We start from the raw sequence: 24,435 nt of genomic DNA, 5'->3' as shown, positions 1-24,435 counted from the left end.
ATGCTACTGCAGGACTCACACACCAGAAGAAATAAGAATCTTTTTCCTAAAAAGACTAAATATGAAAGTATAAAAAAAAAATTATATATTAACCTCTTATAGGTATATTTATTTGTTTGTGTAAATTATTTTTATCATATATATTTTATAATTTACAATGAAAATACAATTAATATTTATAACCAAATTAATGAAAGCTCTATGCATATCAGTTTTCAACAAAAAGACAATTTAGATATTATAATTTTTTCATAATAATTGATAAAAGTACATTTTTTGTTAGCATCGAATAGATTTTTTAAATATTTAAATTAATTTTTCATTTGTTTCTACAGATTTGCCTAAAAAAATTAAATTTAAATTTACACTCAAAACTGAGTGTAAGCATGATTGCTTTTTTAATGTGATTCTTTACTTATTACTATTTCAATTTAAATTTTGTTCATTAAAAATTCCGTAATTAAAAACAATATAAAAAGATCTCACAATTATTTTATGGCAAGTATATTTAAAGATAATTAAATTATAATTTTTAAATATGATCCTTTGTTGTGAATACATGAAAAAGTCGAAAAATACATTTTACTATTATCTTATACAATTAAATAGTTAAATTATTCATATATTTTTTTAGTTTTTATAGAATAGAATATTCATAAAAATTATTGCAAAGAGAGTAAATAAATAAGAATCAATTTGTTACACCTAAATAAAATTGATTGATTTCTTAAAAATTGCAAATTATTTAATAATCACTGAAATGAAATAAGAAATATTATTTAAAACATATATTTTAATAAATAATTTTTAATATCATATATTAATTAAATAGTACTAAAAAAGGAAATTCAATTAAATATATGATATGATTAGTTAATTTCAAGGAAAACAAATACGTATTTAGACAACACTCAATAACATACTTAATTTTATTTATTTATATAACGAAGAAGTTATTATTTTATTTACTGATGTTAAGAAATCCAATTACTTTATAAATAAATAAATTTAATCAAACATTGCAGCCATTGTTTTTAAAGCTCAAAGTTATAGTTCCATCTTAATAGTTATCCTAAATACTATTTTTTATACTTAAATTCAAGATTTTAACTCAATTATTAATGAGAAACTAATATTGGCATAATTCTTGATCATTAAAAAATAAATATATATATATATATATTTAAATTTAAACTTCTTTATAGAAAGAAAAATTTCAATCAAAAAGTTTCTAGATAAATAGATAAATGAATAAATCAAACTATCTATCAAAATTATTATTTTTATTTACTCTTTTACTCTTTATTTTTTCAACATTAAATAGATTTTTTTATTTTATTTTTTATCAAATATATTTGAATTGTGAAAGACTAAAAAATTAATAAAAAATTTGTAAAACTTCATTATTTATTTTTTAGTAGTTAGAAATAAAATTGACTTTCTTTTTAAATGTTGCCTATTAAATTATTTTCTGCATTTATTAATAAAAAAATATTTTAAATACTTTAAATAACAAGTTCATTTTAATTATATTTGATGAATTAGATAATAATTTGCTTATGCATTAAAAAAATAAAAAATTATAATTTATTGAATAGTATCATATCAATTAATGTAAGCAGAAATTGAAAATGAATTTTTATAATTCATCTATTAATTTGTTTACTTTTTTTAATAAAATTTAAATAAATTATAATTAGCTTCATATAACAAATAGATTGATTTATGAAAATTGAATTTATAATACTAAAAAAACATGAATAGATTATAACTATTCATTCATAAGATTTAAAAATATATATTGATTAATGATAAATATCTTTATGCTTTATTTTAAAAAGATCTTTGAACTTAAAATCAAAAATTAATATGATTTGATTTGAACGTTTAATTTTTGATTATAAAAATCATTTGAATTTGTAATTTATATTGAAAATTAAATATGCATAATTAATTATTGTTATTCATTGATTGATTGATTCTTTTTACTTTGATCTGCAAAATTATTGAGTTGATGTATTTTTCAATATTATCTAATTGTACATTCGAATAATTAAAATTCAAACCAAAAACAAAGCATTTGATTGTTTGAACCTTTAATTTTCAAATAGTTTACATAAATAACATCAACCACATTTATATTTTAGCATATTATTTATAGCATATCCAAGCAGAATAAAATTAATTTAAAAACTATAATGTTCAATCACGGAGGAGGGTTTTTTACTCCTAAAAATTTCTAGTTTCCTTAGCATTTCACACCAAAAACTCTTATTGGTCACTCAACTACAACAAATGAAAGCTGTTCGCTAATGTTGGATTCTGATGTAAGATCAGTGACATATGCACTAAAAAGCTCAAAAGAAAGCACACTTCGCCAAGAAACGAACTCAACATAGGGAGAAAACAAAAATATTAGGATGATAGAATATGAAGAATTCGAAAAAAGCAACTCATCTTAAATTTAATATTCTCAAGAGTAAAATAATCACCATAATAATTTAATAGTAGATGTTAGCACTGGGCGCAGTGGCAAACTTATAGCTGAAGGAACACTTAGTCATGCAGATAGTGAAGAAAGAAACCAAGAATAGAATTTACAGTTTGATTTCAAACTCAAGTAATAATAATAATCAATTTCTTCTTCTTAATAGCTGCTTGATTCTTAAAATTTTACAGAAAACTAGCGCAATAATCTTCAATCTAATGATTTTTGGATATAAAATGTTAAGTTGGATTCAGAGTTACAATTTGTAAATAAAAGCCTTTAAAAATTAGATTTGATAGAAAACATCTAAAATATTTAAGATGAAAATAAGTTGTTAGGATTTAGACACGATGATTTATCTAGCAATAATATTTTATTATAAAATAATCAATAAGAAAATCATATGGATAATATTAACTAGATTATCTTAACTTAAGAAAAACCAAAAAATAGAATGCAAATTATAGAACTACAACAACAGCCAGAGTAATAATAATAAGAGTAGGTTATTAAAACAGCTTAAAGTGGCAAAGAAAAAAGCAAGATTTATGTGCAGGATAACAATTTTTAAGAGAGTATAATATATGAAGAAGAGGATAGTGAAAACTCTAAAAGCACTGATAGATAATATTACAAACTAAATAGAAGTATTTCAAATTAAATATTAGGTTAGATAAATTCTATGCCAAGGTGTCAATCTTCAGCAAGAAACGAAAGTCAGTAGAAAAATTGCTCCAATAAAAATCTTCACAACACATCTAAAAATAGCTAGGCATCATTCAATCAAAGTGTTTAAGCTTTCAATATTGAAGAAGAAAATAGTGGGTCTAAACAATAATAATAACAAATATTATTTTAATAGAATCAAATAAAAAGTTAAGAAAATTCTCAGCAAATGCAAGATATCAATCTTCCTAATTTATCAGAATAACTGATATATCAAGTAGAGCAATAAATCGAATAAAAAAATTAAAATAACATTAAATTTGTTACTTTTGATTCTTAATAGAATTAGAATTAGCAGACGAAGTAGAGCTATTAGTAATCTAAAGAGTAATTGAAAAATAGCTTTTTTTAGGCTAATAAATAGCATTTGTGTATTACTAATATCGATACTAATTTTTAAAATTAAGATTTCAATTAAAAGCCTTTTTCAAGCTTTTAGTAAAATAATGAAATTATTTATGAGTTTTTCGGAGCTGGTAAGAAAGATAATATAAAAGATTGCTAAGATGTCTATAAATAATAGCAGAACATAGATATTGAGGAGGTGTAATTGCAAGAAAATCAAATTTAGAATGATAATTTTAACTCAGATTTGATACAAATTACTTCATAAAACTAGAATTTAAAATAAAATTAAAGTGAATTAGATGAAGAATATAAGAAAGAGGCAGGGTCAGACAAACTTTTCTATCCTAATTCATCTAAATGCAATTAATCTTCTTTAGAAGAATGCTACAACAACTATTAGCAAGATAATGAAATCAAAGAAAATTAGATTAATGGCCCTATTCAGAAACTAAACTTTGATTAATGCTAAAGCAGTGAAGGATCTTAAAGCTCCAGAGATGACCTTAACAATGATTCTATAATATTGAAGCAGAACTTTTAAAATTTGATAACGAATTACAAAAAAAGAAACTCTAGCTTTCCTTAGTTAAGTAATAGTCACAACACAAGTAAAAATAGTAATTATAATACTAACAGTAATCCATAGATTGAAGTGTCTCAATCAATAAATCACATGAAAGGCACTTCAGTTAGTAATTCAAATAAAATAAACGAAAATAAAGTTTTACAAGATAATTTAGAAGAATAAGATAGTTAACAGTAGCCATTCAGGAGTGGACAATATAGTGTAATCTTAAAAAAGTTAGAAGAAACTCTTGACATGAATAGTGAGAGTGATTTTTATCTTATCAAGAAATTACAACTCTCGCATGGGCATGGCGTCTCTTAGTAACATTCAGAAATAGATAATTCATAAAATTAAATTTAACCCCAAATAACTTAATAATACAAGAAGATAAATCCAATCACAAATCAAACTTATATTTTAGAAGAAACAGGAGAAGATTTTATATTTAATTCTAAGGAAATTGAAAGATTAGAATAGATTGACAATAGCTTTTTTGCTAATAACAAAGAAAACATGGGTGGATAGAATTCTTCAATCAATTTTGATAGTAAAGTACTACTAGCAGATACTATTTATAGTAGCTGTAACACAAGTCATTTATATTTTATAAATTAATCTTCTGAAAAGAGAGGTTTTAAATCTCATTAAAAAGAAAGGAAATCTCATTTTATAAACATTCATGAAAATTCCTACAATTAATAATTATAAAATGGAACATCTTAATTAAATAAAGTAAAAAAGAATTGCTAAAATGAAAACTAAATTCCATGCTAAGCCTTGTCTAAAGCTTAACAGCAACAAATCAATAAAATTTGCTTAGATAACTAAAATAGCAAAAATTCTTTGCTTCATTTAAATTAGCAAAATGAAACAAACTAAATATAAATGTAAAACAGGAATTCGCAAGTATCTAATGAAAGCAGCAATTAAGAAATCAATTACATAAAAGAAATAGAGTATCTGAAGAGAGAAGTTATCAAATTAAATAAAGATTTAAAGAACATTGATATATAAAATTATAAGTATTAAGAAATTATTGACCAACAACAAGCTAATATCCTTCGACTTGAAGAAAAGTTAATTTATTACAAAGATGAGGTAAAGTCAAAGTAATAGTAAATAGAAAACAAAGACATGCAAATAAATAAACTTTTTGAAGAAAAAGAAGAGCTAAAATAGAAAAAGAAAAAACTGAAAGAATAAATCAAAGCAAAAAATTAAGAAATATATTAGCAGTAAAGAGTGAATTATACTGCAAAAAACGAAGCAATTCATAAGTTGCAATAACAAATTGATTAAAAAAATGGCATCTTAAATGAGAGAAATGAATAATTCTAAGTAATATAGCAATAAATTTCTGACACAAGCAGCTAGCTTGAAGCTAAATAATAAGAAATTCATTATCTTATTTAAGAAAATTTATAGTTGAAAGAATAAATAAAATTTTACTCTTATGATTAATCAAATAGCTACCTATAAACTTCAAACAAAAGCTTTACAGGTAATACTAGTTAGTTCAATTAGAATTGTGCTAGAAATAACAAAGTAGCTAACTCAGAGTATAATAACAAATATGAAAGTAATTTATAACCAAATTAAACAACTTCCTCTTCTTCTTCCTCTTCTACATAATATGTTTAATAATTTATTTAATCTGGAAATAATTCTCAAGATTAGAAATCGTCCAACCTATCAAATTAAAATGATAAACGAATTCGTTCATTTTCATAGAACGACACATGTAATTAAAACTAATTTTATGGCTAAAAAACTGCTTTAAATTTAGATCATATGATCTCTTCATAACCATATAACTTAACAGAGGAGTCCCAATAATTTTTAACAAAAAGTACTTAATAAGACATAATAAGTAGTTAAGAAATGCAGGGCTAATAAATATTTAGTCATCCTAGATCTTCTTTCCAAGGAAATTAAATGATTGGAGCAGATTAAAACTAGAATAGATTCTAAAATAGCTTGCAGGGAAATTAAGATAAGCTTAAAAATTAACAAGTTCGATACAGCTATGATAATTATAAAAACTACTAACAAAATCAGTAAAAGCCTACAAATTTACCTTAGCCGATGACATTAAATTCAGCTATCGCTTAATACAAAATTTAAGCATTAGAAGATAGAAAGTACACTGAAACAATCAATAATACTAATTCAAGCAATCCTATCCTAGTTAATTAATAATATAATCCACTTGAGTCTTCATTTAAGTAATCTAAAAGCCAAAAATAAATAGAAAATAACACTAATTCTAGTACTTCTTTTGGTTTTAATTGTAATGAATCAATTAGCTAATTAGGTAACAGAAGTTAAATTTCAACATCATGCAATAGCAGACACTATGAGTCTCATGCAAGTAACAGCTAAGTAGCTAGCAATAATAATTCATAAAAAAGTTTAATAAGTGTTAATTAAAAGAATTAGCAAAACTAATATTAATAGTAACAACAAAAGTAACAAATACATTAATAAAATAATTATTATGAAAAAAATGATCCTTAAAGCAATGTAAGATCGAGGACAGGTGATCACAGTAGCAAAAATCCTCAATATACCACTTTTAACGAAAAAGCAAGAAACAGTTCATCATAAACAAGCAAAGAAGTTTACTCATAAAACTCAAGATTGCATAATAATTACTCTAATAAAGAGAATTTGCAACAAAAATTTGAAAACACATAATAAAATAACTTAAATAAAAACTACTCAACTAAATTGCAAGAAAACACTGTGTTAAACTTATAAAATAATAAATAGCTAAATAATTTTAATCAAAATTAAATTAAGTTAAACTTTTAAGTTGGTGAAAGAGTTTCAACTTCTCCAAGCAGAAATTAAAAAGGAAATTAAATTATCCATGACGAACTAAACGAATATAACTCAGTACCTTCATACACTAATAATGAGCTGGTTTAAGAAAATAAATAACTTTTAGGAGAATATATTTACTAAAATTAATTAAATGGTAGAAAATAAATGTAAAATAACATAGACGTAGCTTCAATCAATAATAAAATTAATTCAAATAATAAGTTGATTTAAAATTTAAATCTCAATAAAAATAAGTAAAGCTCATGTTAAGGCAGTACACACTCAATAACTCAAAACAATTAAATAAATAGTAACTAAAATATCCAATAAAAAATAAAAAGAGAGCATTCCTATTCTTTAAATTCTTAGATTACTTAAATGGATTAAAATAATTAGTAAAATCCTTAACTAAGTTCATCCTTGATAGATTAGAATAAGTTTAAAAAGCCTCCGAGATCGACAAACGAAATGAGGTAATCATTATAAGGATCTTCACAACAGTAGATTTTGATTTCTACTCAGCAAATTAATGTAAACAACCATAACGAGAACATCAATTTTGGAAACATAGAAAATAGAAATTCATAAAAATAGGTTGCTTTTTCAATCCAAGCAAACCAAATAAATGAATTTTCTAAGTAAAACAACAACAACAATAACAACAACATCAACAACGAATTAAGTATGCAACAGAGTATTTAATTAAAATAATAATAACAATAGCAATATTATCATCATCAACAACAGTAATAACAACTGTAATCTTCTCAAAGATTTGAAAAATTCTAAAAGTGGAATAATCAAATAAACAGTTTGATTTGATAATCAAGTTGTAAGTAAAATATAATTTGTATAAAATATATATTAATAATTAAATGTAAATATTTTGAGTAACTCTATAATTTTGCTATATCTATCTATCTACCAGTATTATTCCTTTATATGTAAAAATACTAAATTATATTAGTAAAATCAAATTATTTTAAATTGTTTATTTACCTATTGATTTAAATTCAAAGAGCTTTTTAATTAATTCAAGTATTTCATAAAAAGAAAAATAGTTAAACATTTTGATAAAAAATATTTATTTATTTATTATTTTAAATCTTTTAAAAATAAGGTATATCTAAAAAATATTAAATAAGTTTGTAAGTTGATAAGAATATTATCTGATTGTTATATTTATTAATGTATAAAAGCTTTAAATTCTTTTTCCTAATTAAAATTTATTTAAATTTTAAATATTAATATTTCTTTATTAATTTTGTTTTAAAATATTAAAACACATAAAATTCTCGAACTTTTTCAGAATTTCTAATCAACCAAAATGCTTTGATTAATTTATTAATATTTAAGACAATATTCATTTATAAATAAAAATAAAAAAAACCCTTTACAATTTAAAAACCAAAAATTTATATTTTTTTCAAGTTTTCAAAATTTTTAAAATTAAAAAGTAAAAATAAATAGTTAAAATTAATAAAATTTAAGTAAAAATGAACGATTTAAATTTATTAAAAAGTAAGAAATACAACAAAATACTTTTTATCAACATACTCATATAAAAAATGTAACTTGGATTAATGAAGGTAAGCTGAAAATAAATAAAAAATAAATACAAATACTGAGTATGTAATATAGAATTTGAATTGAAAATAATGATAAATAAAGAATGTTATTATTTTAATTATAGAAGTTAGTTTTTTTGGTTAAGTTGTATTTTTAATTTATTTAAATTATTTTTATTTTTGGTTGGTTGAATGTATTTATTTATTTATGTATCTATGTATGCATGTAAGTAAGAAGGAAGATCAATAAACCTTATCCAAGTTCAAAGCTTTTTTTTTCCATTACATATAAGTTTTTCCTTGCAAAATTTATTCTATTGATGGTCTGTTTTATGGTTTTAAGCTTGTCATTTAAATAATAAGCTCACATGCATACTTTTAAGTTTTTTGCAAATTTTTAGGCAATTCCTAGGAACCTTTTAACTTTTTCACTATTTCAAGCTTTTCATGGTATGTATCCATTTTATGAATTATTTCTAACAAAATGATACCAAGAGAATACACATCGATCTTTTCATTGTATTTTCCTGATTTATCTTGCTATTCAGGTGGCATATAAAATGGAGTTCCTACGTTTCCTGTGTGAGCAACTGATATATCTTGTCCATCAATATTTTTTTATGATGGTAATTCTTAGTTAGCATTAATAAGTCCTAATTCCTATTAAATCGACAAACCGAAATCTGCAATTTTTGCAATTTTGTTTTCAAACAGAATATTAGAAGGTCTATTTTATATTTTTTATTATTTAAATTAAAAGTAAAGCAATAAATAAATTATTTACTTAAGATCTCTATGAATAATTTAGTTTTTATGAAGATAATTTACACCTTCTAACATTTAAGAAAATATTTGGAAGGCTTCTTTGCTGTCTAATCCATGAGTTTATTCATCAAGGTAATTTCTTAAAGTTTTTCCTGAGCAATATTCAAGCTTTTATAATAAAATTATTTTTTTTAAATTTAATTTAAATATACTGTATAAAAATACTTGTATGTATAAGGTTAGCAATTAAGAAGGTTCTTTTGTAAAATTAAAAGTCTTATGACTTTTATTTTATTCACGATATTCATTTATTGTTTGAGAGTCATCTAATTTCTTTTTTATCCCATCATTGTTAGAAATATTAGGGTTTTGATTTTCATTTTCTGACTATTCCCATTCTATACAAGAAAGATTATCATTATTGTAGCTTAAAACATAAGACTGAGTCTGGTTAGTTTGTTTTGAGAGTGCATAAGATCTGTTGTAGTCACTTTTATTTTTTTAATAAGCTTCAGAAACAGAAGGACTATTGTCATCAGAGTATAAATTATTATTTGTCTATAAGAATTCGTTGACTTAATTTACCATTTCGTCATCACAATTTTCCCACCAGCTTGTGTGATATCTAAAATTAATTTAAAAAAAAATATTTTCAAACTTATTAAAAAATTTAAGAAATTTAAAAGAATTAATATTTTATATAATCGTTGTCTCAAAGTTAGTTTTATTTACTAAAATATAGAATGAAAATATCAAATTACCTAACAATGTTGATGTGATTAAGACTCATAATACTCTTTACTTCTCTGAAATACTTATGCTCTTTTGGATTTGAAAATCCATCATAGGGAACAGCTATTTTTTTTATTGCATAGATTTTTTCTTCAACCATACTTTGCACCTTATAAACTCTTCCGAAACCTCCTCTTCCTAATTCATCTATTACTCTAAAGAATTTGTTGAATTTGCCATTATCTAAATATTGTTTGATATGACTTTGTTCATAAAGGGGTGAAATTCTTGTTTCAACTTCAAAAGGTGATTTCATATATAAAGCAAGTTGCTGTTCCTTCTCATAAGAATTAAATTGTCCACGCTAAGCGCTATCGTTTAGGTTATTTATTTCTGAAATACTTTAGCTTTTCATTTTTTCCAACATGGGAATAACTTATAAATTTTATTTCACAAGAGACATCTTAAAGCCGTTTACATTTTGATTCTCTTTAATTTAGAATTATGATGAGAAAGTCTACTTAATCTCTTCTATTTCTTTATGAATTTCTTTAGTTTATACATAGTCAGTAATAACTTAGTGTGTTTCTATCTTTCTATATACTCCCTTAGCATCATCTTACTCGAATTCAATTTTAAAATCTGCCTTCTTTCTCAATGGCGGATTCTTAAAGGTACACTACTCAAAAAGTAATTCTTCCTCACTTTCTTCACTTAAACCATACATTTTATTATGTCTAGCTTTTTTTTTGACCAAAGCACTTCCTATATCATTAAGCAACTTTCTTTGTAAAGGTTACTAGGCTTGACTTGAGCTCTTGTTATCACTGCAACTACCATTATCAATCATTAACTAATTTTACATATTGTGGATATTGTTATTGTAGTAATTTGAGTTTCCATTTTATTTAAAAGGAACTAATGCTAATTCACCTTAATAATGTTTATATTAATTTTCACTGCTTTAATTATCTGATCCAAACTTTATTTGCTAGCTTTACTATATCAGCTATTTTGAATTTTCATTTGAAACTTGACTTTCATTTTTCACTGCACTTTTTCCCTAAGAAGATAAATTATTGTCTTCAAAATGATCTTCTAAATAGCTATTTTTATGTGTATTTTTCACTTAATTTTCATTATTCTAAAAAGAAATATCAGAATTTGCAGAAGAAATATCTTCATTGTAATTTCCTCCACTCTAGTTTGAATATTTTCTAGATTCTATAACGCCTCTTTATGAAAAAGAATTTTAATCAAAGTTCAGACCTGTAAAATCTGATCTATTTTACTCAATATTAAATGTTTATTTTGTAGATGTAACTCCTTGTTATGATGAGTCGCTATTAAATATTTTATTTTATAATTCTTCATTTTAAATTTAAACTTCATCATTTTTTAAAGGCTTATTTCTCTTTCTTCTTCCAACAAAGTAGCCAATTAAAAATATTACCAATGCAATTAAATTTTATTCGCTAAAAATTATACTCAATAAATTTGATAATAAACTTCCTTAATTTTCTTCTACTCGCTAAGTTTAAGAATTCAGCTATTGATTATCAAATGCGATACTACCATTATTAAGCTACATTGTTTTTATTTTTCTATCCTGAAATTCCTAATTAGCTAGCTTATCAGTATGATGCCTTAAGGGAATTTATTAATTTCAGATTATTTTTCTATGTTTTTTAATATTTTTTTGAATAAAAAAATTACTAAATTATGTAAATTTTGTATTTAAAGTTTTTATATCAAAGCAAAAAGTAAAGAAAAGTTAACACCTTAAAAATTTAATCTTCTATTTTGCAAGAAATTGTTTTCTTCTTCTATCTATTTTACTTAAAATCAAATAAGCAAGATAACTAACTAACTACAATCAAATGATAATTTTGAAAATGTTTCTTAAAAATTAAAATGTAAAAAAAATTATTAACTAACCACCATTCAATTTTCTACTATATTATTACAAAAAAATTATAAATTCACACAACTATCATAAAAAAACAAAAATCTTAGCATAGTTACGTGTAATTAATTTAATTTAAAATTAAAAATGTTAAAAGAACATTAGCTCTTACTTTATTTTTCTATTTTAATTAAAGAGACACTTAAAATATTATATAAAACTAGAAAAAAAATATTTTCTTTATTTGTTTTAAATATTTTTAAAAGAACAAAACAATTTAAAAACTAATACATATGCCGAATATTCTAATTATTTCTAATTAGATCATAAATTTAAATTAATATCACTAACAGCGCTAAAATCAAATGAGCATATAATTAGTTGCTTAACTCCTCAATATTATATTATTATAAAATCAGAATTAGAAAGAAAAAGAATAACTAATATTATAATCATTAAATAGAGAAAGTTCAAGAATATTTCTTCTTTTAATAATCCTTTTTTACAGAATCAAACAGAATCAAAATAAAAATTCTAAAAAAATAGAAAATATAATGATAATAATTTTAATACTAGAATGATTTTTTTGATAAAATAAAAACCTAAATTCAATTTTTGATAGATTTTTCATTAAATTAATCTAAATGTATATTATTTCTATACAAAATAGAAAAAATCTTTTTATTTTGAAGTTAAAAAAAATTAAATAATTTTAATATTTTAATATTTTAAAATAATTAAATAGAATTTTAACAATGTTTTAATGTTTTGATGTAAAATACTTCATAGAATAAAAAGTATATTAGTTTTTTTTAATTTACTTATTGATCATGTAAGTAAGATCATATCTTTTTTCTTTAAAAATATTTAATAATTACAGAAAATTGAAGTAAAAAATGTTTTGTAATTTAGAAAATTAAATAATAAATTAATAATATTATTATTTTTAATTTAAATAAAAATGTTTCTTAGATTAAAATGATTAATTAGTTTTAAATTAATTTTAGACTTTAAAATTATGAAATTTTTTATATTTGATTTTATAAATTTATCACAAACTCAAACTTTAATTGAATGATCAACATTAAATTATAAATTATTTTCCTTTTTTAGAATAATAAAAGCTATTTTTGTTTAATTTTCTTTTTTTATTTTAATTTTAATTACTCAAATGGAATATGTTTTTTGTGAAAATATTATTTTCAAGTTAGTATTTTCTTTTAACAATCCTATCTTTCTTATATTCTATGGAATTTCTAAATAAGCGAATACAGCTAATAGGCTTGAAAATAAAAAAAGTAATTAAATAATGAAATTATTTATTTTTAAAAGAATAGATTAAAATACAAATATAAATTACTTAAATTAAAAAAATACAAATAAAACTAGAATTCAGAAATAAATAGTTTCAAATATACTATTCATTCATGCTTTTAAATAATTCTTTTATTTTTTATTGGTAAATAGGTTTTATTTTAGGTAACCAGCTTGATATTTCGAGCTTAGGATATGGATCATTTATCTGCATTTCAACTACTTCTCTAGTAAAAAGAAGAATCAATTTACGAATTTCTAATATTGTTTAAATATTGATGAAAATAACTTCTTCAAAGTCATCTACCAAATCATTAGGAGATTCATTCAGAAGAATTGGAAATTCATCTATTTCTTCTCTATAATTAGCCTCAAATTTAACTAGCATGTAGAAATACTCAAATAAGTTAAGAGAGACTACTTAATTGAACAGTTGATACAGACAAACATCTTATATATTTTTAGAAAACTCTAATTTGTGAGTTTCTACAAATTAAATAACTTGTTCTCCTTTTATCTTTAAATAATTAGGATTTTTCTCAGAAATATCTTTTATTTAAAGAGTGATCTTTTCAATTTAAGATTGCTAATAGTTGTACTTTTCAACAAACTTTTTCTAAGTATTTTAATATTCCAATTATTTTTCAGGTCTATCAAATTAAGTACTTAGTAAAATACCCCTTAAGAAATATTAGTTAAGCTTATTTAGTAATTTTTAGTTTTCTGTAGGAATTAAGAGCTTATCAGTTTCGCTAAATAGAATATCTAAATGATCAAAAACTTAGTCATGGTTTCTAGCTAACTGGCTCAATGAAACTCTTTCGCATTGGCTATCAATGTATTTTTCATAGTTTGCTTGCTTTACTTCCTATGAGCAATTCTCCTAAAGTCTTTTAAATACTTCAAATGATTGGCTATCTTTTTAGTGGGAAGTAAAAATTTGGTAAATCATAATGTAATTATCAAATTCAGTTTAAGCCGATTTAAATAGGAGATTGTCCTTAAATTAATCAAAGAATTCAACAAGATTATTAAGGGTGCTCATCATTTCATTTTTGAATTCTAATTCTTCATATGTGTAATAAAGCTCAGTTAATTCTTATAGAGCTAGAGCACTGCATCTGTTCTTTTCAACTTGTTCAGTTTAGAGATCTCTTTGCTTCAAATAGTAATCAACCAATCTTTTATGAAACTCTTATTTTAGAGAAATATCTATATTCTGTAAATTCAATCTAATTGTATTGGTTTTGCTTTCTATTTCATACAATTACTCTACAGCTTATCTCTCCTTATGTTAATTTAAAATTTAAGTTAAATTCTTAAGATCCCTTTCACCTAAATTGCTACTAAATCTGGAAATGCTGTTGAAATGAAAGCTTCTAAATTAAAAAACGCTTTGCTTGCTGGCGAATTTCAGACCTAACCTGGAAGATTAGCTGAAATTAGTCATTTAGCTAGATAAGAAGAGAACTTTAGAGAGGCTTTTCATATTTTTATTTGTAAAATTTTACTAATTTATTTTAATTAAAAATAACTAAAATATTCCTTGATAAATTAATTGGCTTTTGTTTGCTTAACTTAGATTTCTAGAATTGTTTACTAAAGATATGTGCCGTCAAATATAGACCAAATTTAGATAAATATTGACAAATCAGACAATCTACAAAAAATCTAGTTAAAAACTATTTCTAGCTAGATTCTTTTAGCTATTAATTAAACTTTACAAAATATTTAAACTAAAATTTTTCATAAAGAATAAAAGCTATCATAATTATTTAAAAAATTAATTAATTATTTTTATTTTAAATTTTTTTTTAAAGTTTTCTTTTTTTTTTAAATAAAAATTTATTTGAATACAAAACAAACAAGCAAATAAATAAAGAATAAAGTAATTAATATAATAATTTTATTATAAAATTTAAATAACTTTAAATTTATTCTCAACTATTTTAAAGAGTTTAGATGTTTTTTTTATGTTATTTATTTAAACTATTTAGTATTGGATTTTATTCCAAATTATTTTAGTTTATATTTTAATATTTTTTTATATTATTTCTAGGAGAAGTTAAAAGTAATGATTCTTTAGGATTATTTTAACATTTTGGAGTTAAAGATCCTAAATACGGGTGTAAGGGAGCTTTTGTAAAATACATGGAATTGCTGCTTGCATTATTAGAAACTCTATCTAGGAAGGCCAAACTATTTTTTTGACTGAGACTAAAGAAATTTTTACCTGAAGAATTTTTTGAAGAAGAGTCATGATAATGGAAATCATCAGGATTTAATAGCTTTTTAAGACTACAATCTCCCATTTTGCTACTCTTTTGACTTTTGCTTCTATTTTTGGATGTGTTATCCTACTAATAAGAATGCTGCTAGTTTGTTGGGCTAAATACATCTCTCAATAAGAATTTACAGTTATTAGTTGGGCTATAAGGTTTTATTATAGGGCTATAGTGTTTTATTTCTGGTTTATTAGGTTTTAATTCTGGGGTATATTTCACTTTATTATGAATAATTTCAGAATCTTTATCTTAAAAAAAATACGACTTAAAGCTAGTTTAAGCCCTTTCTCTCCCAGTTGTAGTGCTTTTAGATGTATTTTAATTGGAATCATTACATTATTTCTCATGTATGTACTTTTAAACTTTTTAGTTTAAATGTAGCTTATCTAATTAACTTATGAGCTTTACTTTGTCTTCCGGTGTGTTATAAATGTAAACTTTTCTTTTTTTTGGAGCACGAATTATTAAGGTTTTCTACTTATGCCTGTCTACTGGAGTAGCTAAAATATCATCAGCAAATTATGATAAATATTATATATTAGTATCAATAGTTAATTTGCCAATTAATTTGTAATAGTTTATAAGGAAAGATTTGTTACCTTTTACCTTATTTTATAGGGTAATCATATTTGTAGCGCTAATAAGAGCTTTTTTCAAATTTTCAGTTCTATTAGTAGGATTACTAGGACTATAGTTTAGATTATCAGTAGATCCTGGCTCTAAATATTCTTGTAAAACATCTTACAATTATTTGCTTTCTTATATTTTCTTAACATTGGTAATTAAAAAGCTACCTTTTTTTGCTTAGCATTCACCGTATTTGCTCATAAAAGCTTAGAGTTGGTCATTTTAAGCTTAACCATGCATTTTAGAATGCTATCTTTATAAAACTTACTACTGTAAAGTAGGAGCTATTGTATTAACAACACTGAATCTTTTGGAGTTGCTTCCAAAATTGATATTCAATTATTAGTTATTTCCAATATTTTTAAATTCATTAATTGAATTAGTTTTGTTTAATTCTCTATTTGAATCTTTTGAAAAAGAAAATCTTTCAATCATATTTTTTTTGTAATTTGTTTATTAGTTATTGTTAGCACGCTTTTAACTTTCACGTAGTTAGCCCTCATCATTATCATCTAAATCTACACTAGAATGAGACGAAAGGCTTTCCTATCCATTATATTTTTAGCCGCTTCCTTGTTGTTATAAATTTTACCTTTTTGTCTTGCCATTTTAAGTTTACTATTGATCATCTTCATCACAAAGGCTTTAATTATTCATTTTTTCTGGTTCTGATTTAAGCTAATTTAATGTATCAAATTCTAATTTGCTAATTTAAATTGGTTCACTCACGTCTTCTTAGCACCGAGAGTTTTATTGGATTTTATTAATTTCTTATAAACTTTCGTTGCCTTAGTACATTTAAATAGGCTGTGGCTATTATTGTAAGGGTTATGATGAATTTACGAATTCACTACTATTGTTTACTTTATTAAAATTGTTTGGCGATTTAGGAGAGAAAACATTTATTTGGTTTAAATTTATGCTTTTTCTATCATGAAGATCTGCGCCAAAAAAGCTGAATTTTGGTAATAAACTGCTTTACTATTATAAAGTTTGAAAGTTTTACTATTGATGGTATTAATTATTCTAAAATGATGTAAATTGTAAATTTGTGCCACTAGTCTGAGAATTAAATATAGATTTTCCAGAATATTGCTTAAAGGAAGGATTTTTTGATGCTTTAATATTTGGATTTGATTTTTTTTGCTATTTTAAAGCATTCTATTCCTTTTATAATCTCCTCTTTTCATTCTCATCAATGATTGTAACTATGTGCTATACTATTATTCCCAAAGGAAACTATTTTTCTCTTATAATAATTTAAGATGAAGGCTCGCCAAATATCCCTCCTTAACAGCTTTTTCTACGAGTATATTTTTTAATTGATTATTCCTTAAACTAGCTATTTGAAGATGTCTCATAAAGAACCTATTTCAGTTTTTCTTGAGGACTTAAGCATCCTAAATTATTATTATTATTATTAAAATAAATAATTTAATTTTTCACTTTAATATTGAGAGCCAGTAAGTAATCTAATTTGCAAACTAACAAGCATTACTTAATTACTTAATTAATTAATTAAGGCATAAGATTAAGAATTTTAATTTTATTTCTTTTTCAATAAAACATTTTTGAATATAAAAATGAAATGAATTACTTTTTGAAACTTTTTTGCTATTGACTTTGAATGCGTCAGCTTATTGGCAAGTGCTAATGAAGTAAGCGCTTTCATTAAAAGTTTCTTCGTTTATTTAAATCTTTCTAAAAAAGTTCATTTATTTAACTATTGGAGTTAAAGAAATAGGTATTTAGGTTTAGCTACAATTTGATTGGTGCCTAATTACTACTTCATCCTCAGTATATTGCCTATCTATCTGAATATCTTATAAATTATATTATTTAACATTTATAAATTAGAGAATTTGTTGTTAATTTTTTACTTTTAAATTTAAAATGCTATGATGCCTCATTATTTTACTCCTACTTATGAATTAGAAAAGATTTTTTAAAAATAAATAGACAAATTTTAAAAAATGAAAATACATTATTGCTATCCTATTAATCTTTAGCTAAAAGAGATGTCATATAATATCAATCTATATATTTATCTTACTTATTACCTAACTTTTTACTTTAGTATCTACTATCTTATTGTTTCTTTACCTTTTATTGGTAACTTTTTTGTGGTTTTTAATTATTTCTTTGGTAAAATAAATAATTTAATTTTTTAAAACTTTCTATCAAACGATGATATAATATTACTTAATATTTTTAATTGGTGATTTATCATCCAATGTTATCTAAACTATTTATACATGAATATATTCTTGAAAAACTCCTTAATTATAACTTTTTAAAGTTGATTAAAAATTGTGTGAATAAAATTGAATAGTCTGTTTTTTATTTCATATTAAATAAATAGCAGAAAAAGGAAAAATAATAATTAAAAAGTTAAATTATTGATTGAGCAAGGAGTTAAATTATCAAACTTTTAGATATCTTTGACGAACATCTTTTATATTTATGTGCTTTAATCAATAAACATTTTAATTTTTTAAGTGAAAATATTTAGTTGGTTTTTTATGAAATTTGATTCAGTAGTTTTTTAGTATAAATTGAAGAAAAAAAAAGTAAATTTAAAGAAGTTAATTTATAATAATATGCTTTAAAGTATTGAATAAAGTTGGAGGATTAGCCCATCAGTTTATTGATTTATTGGTTAATTTATTGTAAATATTAATTTAAATAAAGTAAATGAAAGTTAAGTTATATTCTAATATAAAATGACACTAATTGAATTCACATGAAAAATTACAAAATTTTGATTGAAGATGCTAATGAAAAGCCACCTACCAAACCATAAATGACATTATTTGGCAACTTAGTTTATATGAATACATCTAAAAAATTTTATTTTTTTTCCTGTAATTTTGGAATATTTGAAATATTATTTTATTCTGGTGGCTGGTTATTATTTTATTGAGTTACTTTGTCTTGTTAATTTGCTTATAATTGATTTTTATTTCTTGAATTGATAGAAAATTAATCATCAAATATTTTCTTTTTAAATACAGCTCCTAAAAAAAAAGCGCTAATAGGAAAACAAAGGCCAGATGTTATGTAAAGGGGCATGAATGAATTGAAATGAGCAGCCTTATTTTAATATGATAGTTTTCTCTATAAAAAGAGTTTTTAATCTTCATCAGGTAATTCTTCAAAGTAAACCCAATCTCCTTAATCAGGGTCTCCTCTTGGATGTATTGTTGATTGAGTATACTTTTGATTGATTTTACCATATTTTTCTTGCAATAATTTCCTATTCTATCCAAAGATTTATTACTTTTCTTCTCTATATTATTAATATGCTCTATATCTATCATAACATAAGTAAGTTGCTAAACCCATCCATGCAATATGCCTAAACTTAAGAGTAAATTGAAATTTGAAATATTCTAATTACTCCAATAAATTTTTAGCTTGCTGAGACTTAGGTTATTACAAAACTTCATTTTGAGGTACCTAACCTGCTTAACTTTCTACCACCTTCAATATTTTTTATATTTCTGGTCCTGGTTCATTGCTACTCATTGCTAAATAATATATTTTCGACTGTTGAAATCTCTATTACTTTGAATTTTATCTATAAAAAATATGAATAAAGTGGTTAAATAATTAAAAATAAATTAAGGAATTAGATTTATTAATTAATTAAATTTAGTTAAATACATATTTTTATTTAAAGTTAGCTTATAAATTAATCAATCACAAAAAAATCTGTAGAATATTCTTTAATTTGAAAATATTCAAATAAAACCCAACTATTTGAATAAACAAAAACTTCATTTACTTTACAATAATTAAAAGAAGTGATATGTGTAAAATATCCAAGCTTAAATTGGGTTTATAATATATAAAAACATTTTATTTACTAAAATAATTAATTTGTTTCAAATATCTTTCTAAAAAGATATTTTTTATTTGGTTAAAATACCCTAGAGTTGTTTGTTATAAGTATCAAATAAGAATATACAAAAGATAAAGAAATCATCATAATATAATTAATATTGCCTTTGTTTTGAATATTTTGGCTTATTTTTTTAATGATTTTTTAATGAAATTAACATATAAATTAAAGGATTAGTGTAGTGTAATAAACTAAGAAAAGATAATCTATATAGTAAAAATTAATTAATAGGCTAATAACAAGAAATTAATTAAAAAAAATAAGCCAAACAAAAGGAGAAACTAATAATTCAAGAAGGCAAAAAGTAGACTATAATTTAAACTAGATTTCATTTTAGAATTATAAATATAAAAAAATATAACTTTTAGCTTTCTATTTTACAACATAAACTAGCTTGCCCACTTTAACATTTTATTTATTTATTATTTATAAATATTGAATAGCTTGTCAAGTAGAAGAGAGGAGGAATACAATTACAATATATCAAATTAAAAATGATTACAAGAAGTTTAAAATAATTTAATAAATCAATGCTGCTAAGTTTTAGACCTATTTATTCTATGCGTTCTTATAATTAAACTATAGTAGAAAATTAAAAGGTCTTCAAAAACACTGTAAATGACAGAGAATACTATGAATTAAAGAACACATATGGAGACTACGAAGAAGCCAAAAAAGCTAAGGAATTAGAAAGAAAGAAAAACATCTCTTAACTCTAAATAAACAATCTTTCATAAAATGATAAGAATCCTGCCAATTTCTTAAAAGTTAAAATTAACTCTAATGTTTATACTAACGAAGAAAAGAATCAGCAAGTTATTTCTCAATATACATTTAAAAACCCATAGGAGTATACTGATCCAGTTGTTTTGAAAGTTCTTCCTCGTGAACCTCTTGTTACTGTCGAATCATATACAAAAAGTGTTGAAAACTCAATTAAGAGATTATTCTTACCTGCTCGTGCCATTCGTAAATAGCATGCTTACGATGCTCTTTCAATCCTTTCTAATATCCATTCAAAAGCTTCAGAATAGATTGCTTAAGCTATTGCTAAAACTATTTCTGTTGCCAAACTCAAAGAAATGGATCTCAATCGTCTTTTTATCCATGGTGTTATTATTGGTAGAAAGAAAAAAAGAATGGGTTTACGTTATCATGCTAGAGGTAGATTTGGTATCAAGCATAGATAAACTTCAACAATTAAAGTTATCCTTTATGAGAAGCCAGTTAAATAATTATACAGAGAAATGCTTGAAGGTAAGACTGCACCCGTTCTTGCTTATGCCATGCGTTAAAGAATGGTAAGCGAAAATGCTGACTATGACGAAATTAGAGAAAATCAATGGGTTTTAACATCCAAGGGTCGTCAACAAAGAAAGCTTATGTTGAAGAGAAAAGTTTTAATTTAATACTTATAATTCAAGGTAAAAATATTTTTTTTAATTTATTTAATTCATCCATTCATAAGATATAATAATCTAAAGTAGCTGCTATCACATTACAAAAGCAAACATGTTTAAAAATAATAATATTTTTTTCTAGAAAGGTTGCATGCAATTAGATAAAACTTAATTTTTTAAATAAATTTAATGAAAATATTTTATAAAACTATTAAATATTAAAATAGATAATATTAATTTAATTCAATTAATAGAAAGTATTTTGAGTGGCTTTTTTATTTTTTCAGTCTTTTCCAAATTTAAAGAATTTATTAGAAAAATCATTAAATTTAAAATTTTAATTGTGGGTAAATTTTAATGATGATTAATAGCTTAGGATATAATTAAATTATTAACTAAATAAATTTCTAAATATTAAAATAAATTAGCCATAAATTATACAGCAATCCGAGTATTTTGGAATATAAAAATTTATACATACCATCATCCATAATTATTATATTAAAAATAAACATAAATGCAATAAAACTTGTAATTTAAAATTTAATGACTTTTTTTTACAAATAGGCTAAGGGCTTTATAGTTGATAAAAATCTTATTAAACAAAGAATTTTAGAAAAAGAAGCTACTGCTTGGGCTTAAAAGTACGAAGACAAGAAAGCTTCTCAAGTCGATTCTTCCTTAGAAAAGAGAATGGCTATTTTCAAGAAAAACTAAGAAATAACTGGTTGATTTTGCTATACTTTAGCAAGAAAGTTTCCATATTCTCTAAGCATATAAGAAACATTCTATTTTTTAGTGGGTTTAAATAAATATTTTACTTATAATTTATGAAAAAATAAGTAAAAGTCATATTCTTAATATTTAAATGTAAAAATATTTTAATGCTCTAAAACACTTTTATGTTTAAAGTGATTTAAATTAATACTTTAATTTATAAAAAATCTTATCAATTGATTAAACAAAATTCTACATACTCTATATTAATTCTCAAATTTAAAGTTCATCATTGATGTTTTTTACTGTAATATTTATAACCTCTTTATTAATTTCTAATTTAAAATAATTTAGTATCAATACCTTAACATTATTTACTTATTTTTTATCTTGAAAGTATAGTTAGTGATTCAGCTTACATTTTAGCTAAATTAAGAAATTATAAAATAGTTATTCGATATTTTTAATATTAAGAAAATACTTTTACATTTATTTAAGATGAAAATAAATATCAGATGAAATAAATAATAAATATTTAAAAATGAAGTGAAGTTAATTTGATAAAGAGATCAATCAATAATTTGGCTAGTTAATTAAAAATAATTTAGTTAACAACAAATGATAAATAAATGAAGAAATAAAATAGATAATATTTATTTTAAATAAAATAATTAAGAATCAAAATAAAGGTTTATGAAAAAGTATAATGCTTGTACTTTTAATAAATATTCAATGAAATTATATTAATTCAAAGACTTTTAATAAAGAAATCAATCTATAATTGGTGAAAAAACAAACTGATTACATTTTTAATACATACTTTTCTAAGTATAATTTATTATAATATAAAGTTTTTAATTTATTAATTGAGTGAATGATTAGTTGATATTAAATGAAAATTTTTATTTTCTATTTTAAAATATTAAAATATTTTAAATTAAGAGCATATTTAATTATTTATTATTACCATTTATTTTTTCAATTAATATTTGTTATTATCCTAAAATGCTTCAAAATTCGCATCTCAAATTGAATTCAATAAACTTCTTCATAGACAGCTTTTCACTGTTTGGTTCTAATTTTTTTATAATTTTTACAGCATCTTCATACGATAATGTATCATTGCAACTTAAAGCCAGTTCCACTAAATCTTCTGGTGTTATTCCTTCATCTTAGTAATTTGATATTTATTAGAAAATATGTTTGACATCTTCAGCAGAGTCTTATTAGCAAGGTTTCATCCTCATCATTCTAACAAATTCTTCGAAATCAATTTTACCATCTAAGTTATTATCAAAATTTGATTGTATTTCATAAACTAATTGCAAACTTGCATTATAGTTGCCATATTTTTTCATTGCATTTCTAATCTTACCAGGATTTAAATACCCTTCTCCTGTTTAATCATAAAGGTCAAAAACCTATTTGTATATGTGAACTTCTTATTCAGTAAGACCATCTGTAGCATAATCTTTAGCATCAAAAACTTTATTTGAGAAAGCTTAACTTTCACTCAGTTAACTATTATATGATAAATCATTTTAGTTTACTACACCAAGATTATTAAAGTTGTTGTGATATATTGATGAGGGTCTTTCTCTCTTTAAAGGAGAGCTAAACATTGAACTTCGAGACATTGTTTATATTAAATGATTGTACTTCTTTAAAAAAATAAAAAACACTACTTTTTATTATTTGATAAATTAATTCTGTTAATTAGTTATCAAAAATTTAATCTTTAATTAATATACTTTGTAACATTAAAATTCCTTTCTACATACCTATTTAACAGAAAAAATATTTCAGAATATAAATTTTTAAACATCTTTGAAATTAAAAAGAGTCTTTTAAAATATCAAAAATTTCATCATTTATCAATCATAAATATTGTAAAGTTAGTAAATAAATTAGAAAAATTTAATTATAAAATTATTTTTCATAATAATACTCTTTTAAAAAAATAAATAAATAAATAAATAGATAAATATTGTTTAAGGAGATAAAAAGTATTTACTATATCTTCGTAAAGAAATTCAAAATTAATATTTAAAACTGTTACTATTATACATTATTATAATGCAAAATTAATAACTAATTAAATAATTTAGGTATTGGTGATTTATAGGTTTATATCTTAAATCATTTAACATTTCTTCCAACGAAGATTCAAAAAAAAATTAATTAATTAAAATATAGATAAGAAATTTAAGCTTTTCTATATTTTTAAGCAGTAAAAGTTTTTTAGTTTATTAATAAGCAAA

General features: G+C 22.5%; 7 protein-coding genes across 7 annotated transcripts; 2 read left to right on the top strand and 5 right to left on the bottom strand. All coding sequences in view use genetic code 6, as the record gives it.

Moving 5' to 3' along the window:
- Nucleotides 1–2,198: 2,198 nt before the first annotated feature.
- TTHERM_00052550 (hypothetical protein) lies at nucleotides 2,199–7,778 on the top strand (the record flags this gene model as incomplete). Its single annotated transcript, XM_001014951.1, has 1 exon — nucleotides 2,199–7,778. The coding sequence occupies one exon, from the start codon at nucleotides 2,199–2,201 to the stop codon at nucleotides 7,776–7,778; it is 5,580 nt and encodes a 1,859-aa protein (XP_001014951.1).
- Nucleotides 7,779–8,767: 989 nt separating this feature from the next.
- TTHERM_00052540 (Serine/Threonine kinase domain protein) lies at nucleotides 8,768–11,612 on the bottom strand (the record flags this gene model as incomplete). The annotated part of the gene is made up of 3 exons (XM_001014950.3): nucleotides 8,768–9,457; nucleotides 9,515–9,914; nucleotides 10,051–11,612. 3 exons carry the CDS (start codon nucleotides 11,610–11,612, stop codon nucleotides 8,768–8,770), a joined length of 2,652 nt encoding a protein of 883 aa, XP_001014950.3.
- A 1,723-nt stretch (nucleotides 11,613–13,335) lies between these two features.
- Nucleotides 13,336–14,730, bottom strand: TTHERM_000052539 (hypothetical protein; the record flags this gene model as incomplete). The annotated part of the gene is made up of 1 exon (XM_012797412.1): nucleotides 13,336–14,730. The coding sequence occupies one exon, from the start codon at nucleotides 14,728–14,730 to the stop codon at nucleotides 13,336–13,338; it is 1,395 nt and encodes a 464-aa protein (XP_012652866.1).
- Nucleotides 14,731–15,181: 451 nt separating this feature from the next.
- Nucleotides 15,182–18,178, bottom strand: TTHERM_00052530 (hypothetical protein; the record flags this gene model as incomplete). Its single annotated transcript, XM_001014949.2, has 4 exons — nucleotides 15,182–17,553; nucleotides 17,751–17,975; nucleotides 18,034–18,073; nucleotides 18,137–18,178. The coding sequence occupies 4 exons, from the start codon at nucleotides 18,176–18,178 to the stop codon at nucleotides 15,182–15,184; spliced, it is 2,679 nt and encodes an 892-aa protein (XP_001014949.2).
- A 714-nt stretch (nucleotides 18,179–18,892) lies between these two features.
- On the bottom strand, nucleotides 18,893–19,681 carry TTHERM_00052520 (transmembrane protein, putative; the record flags this gene model as incomplete). The annotated part of the gene is made up of 1 exon (XM_001014948.1): nucleotides 18,893–19,681. One exon carries the CDS (start codon nucleotides 19,679–19,681, stop codon nucleotides 18,893–18,895), a length of 789 nt encoding a protein of 262 aa, XP_001014948.1.
- Nucleotides 19,682–20,551: 870 nt separating this feature from the next.
- On the top strand, nucleotides 20,552–22,189 carry TTHERM_00052510 (ribosomal protein L22/L17e; the record flags this gene model as incomplete). Its single annotated transcript, XM_001014947.3, has 2 exons — nucleotides 20,552–21,481; nucleotides 22,025–22,189. 2 exons carry the CDS (start codon nucleotides 20,552–20,554, stop codon nucleotides 22,187–22,189), a joined length of 1,095 nt encoding a protein of 364 aa, XP_001014947.1.
- Nucleotides 22,190–23,184: 995 nt separating this feature from the next.
- Nucleotides 23,185–23,811, bottom strand: TTHERM_00052500 (EF hand protein; the record flags this gene model as incomplete). The annotated part of the gene is made up of 1 exon (XM_001014946.3): nucleotides 23,185–23,811. One exon carries the CDS (start codon nucleotides 23,809–23,811, stop codon nucleotides 23,185–23,187), a length of 627 nt encoding a protein of 208 aa, XP_001014946.1.
- Nucleotides 23,812–24,435: the final 624 nt, after the last annotated feature.

Source organism: Tetrahymena thermophila (genome assembly GCF_000189635.1).
Source record: "Tetrahymena thermophila SB210 genomic scaffold scf_8254659, whole genome shotgun sequence".
Lineage (NCBI taxonomy): Eukaryota > Ciliophora > Oligohymenophorea > Hymenostomatida > Tetrahymenidae > Tetrahymena > Tetrahymena thermophila.
Note: the sequence above shows the minus strand (reverse complement) of the source record. Positions and strands in the feature narration are given on the sequence as shown.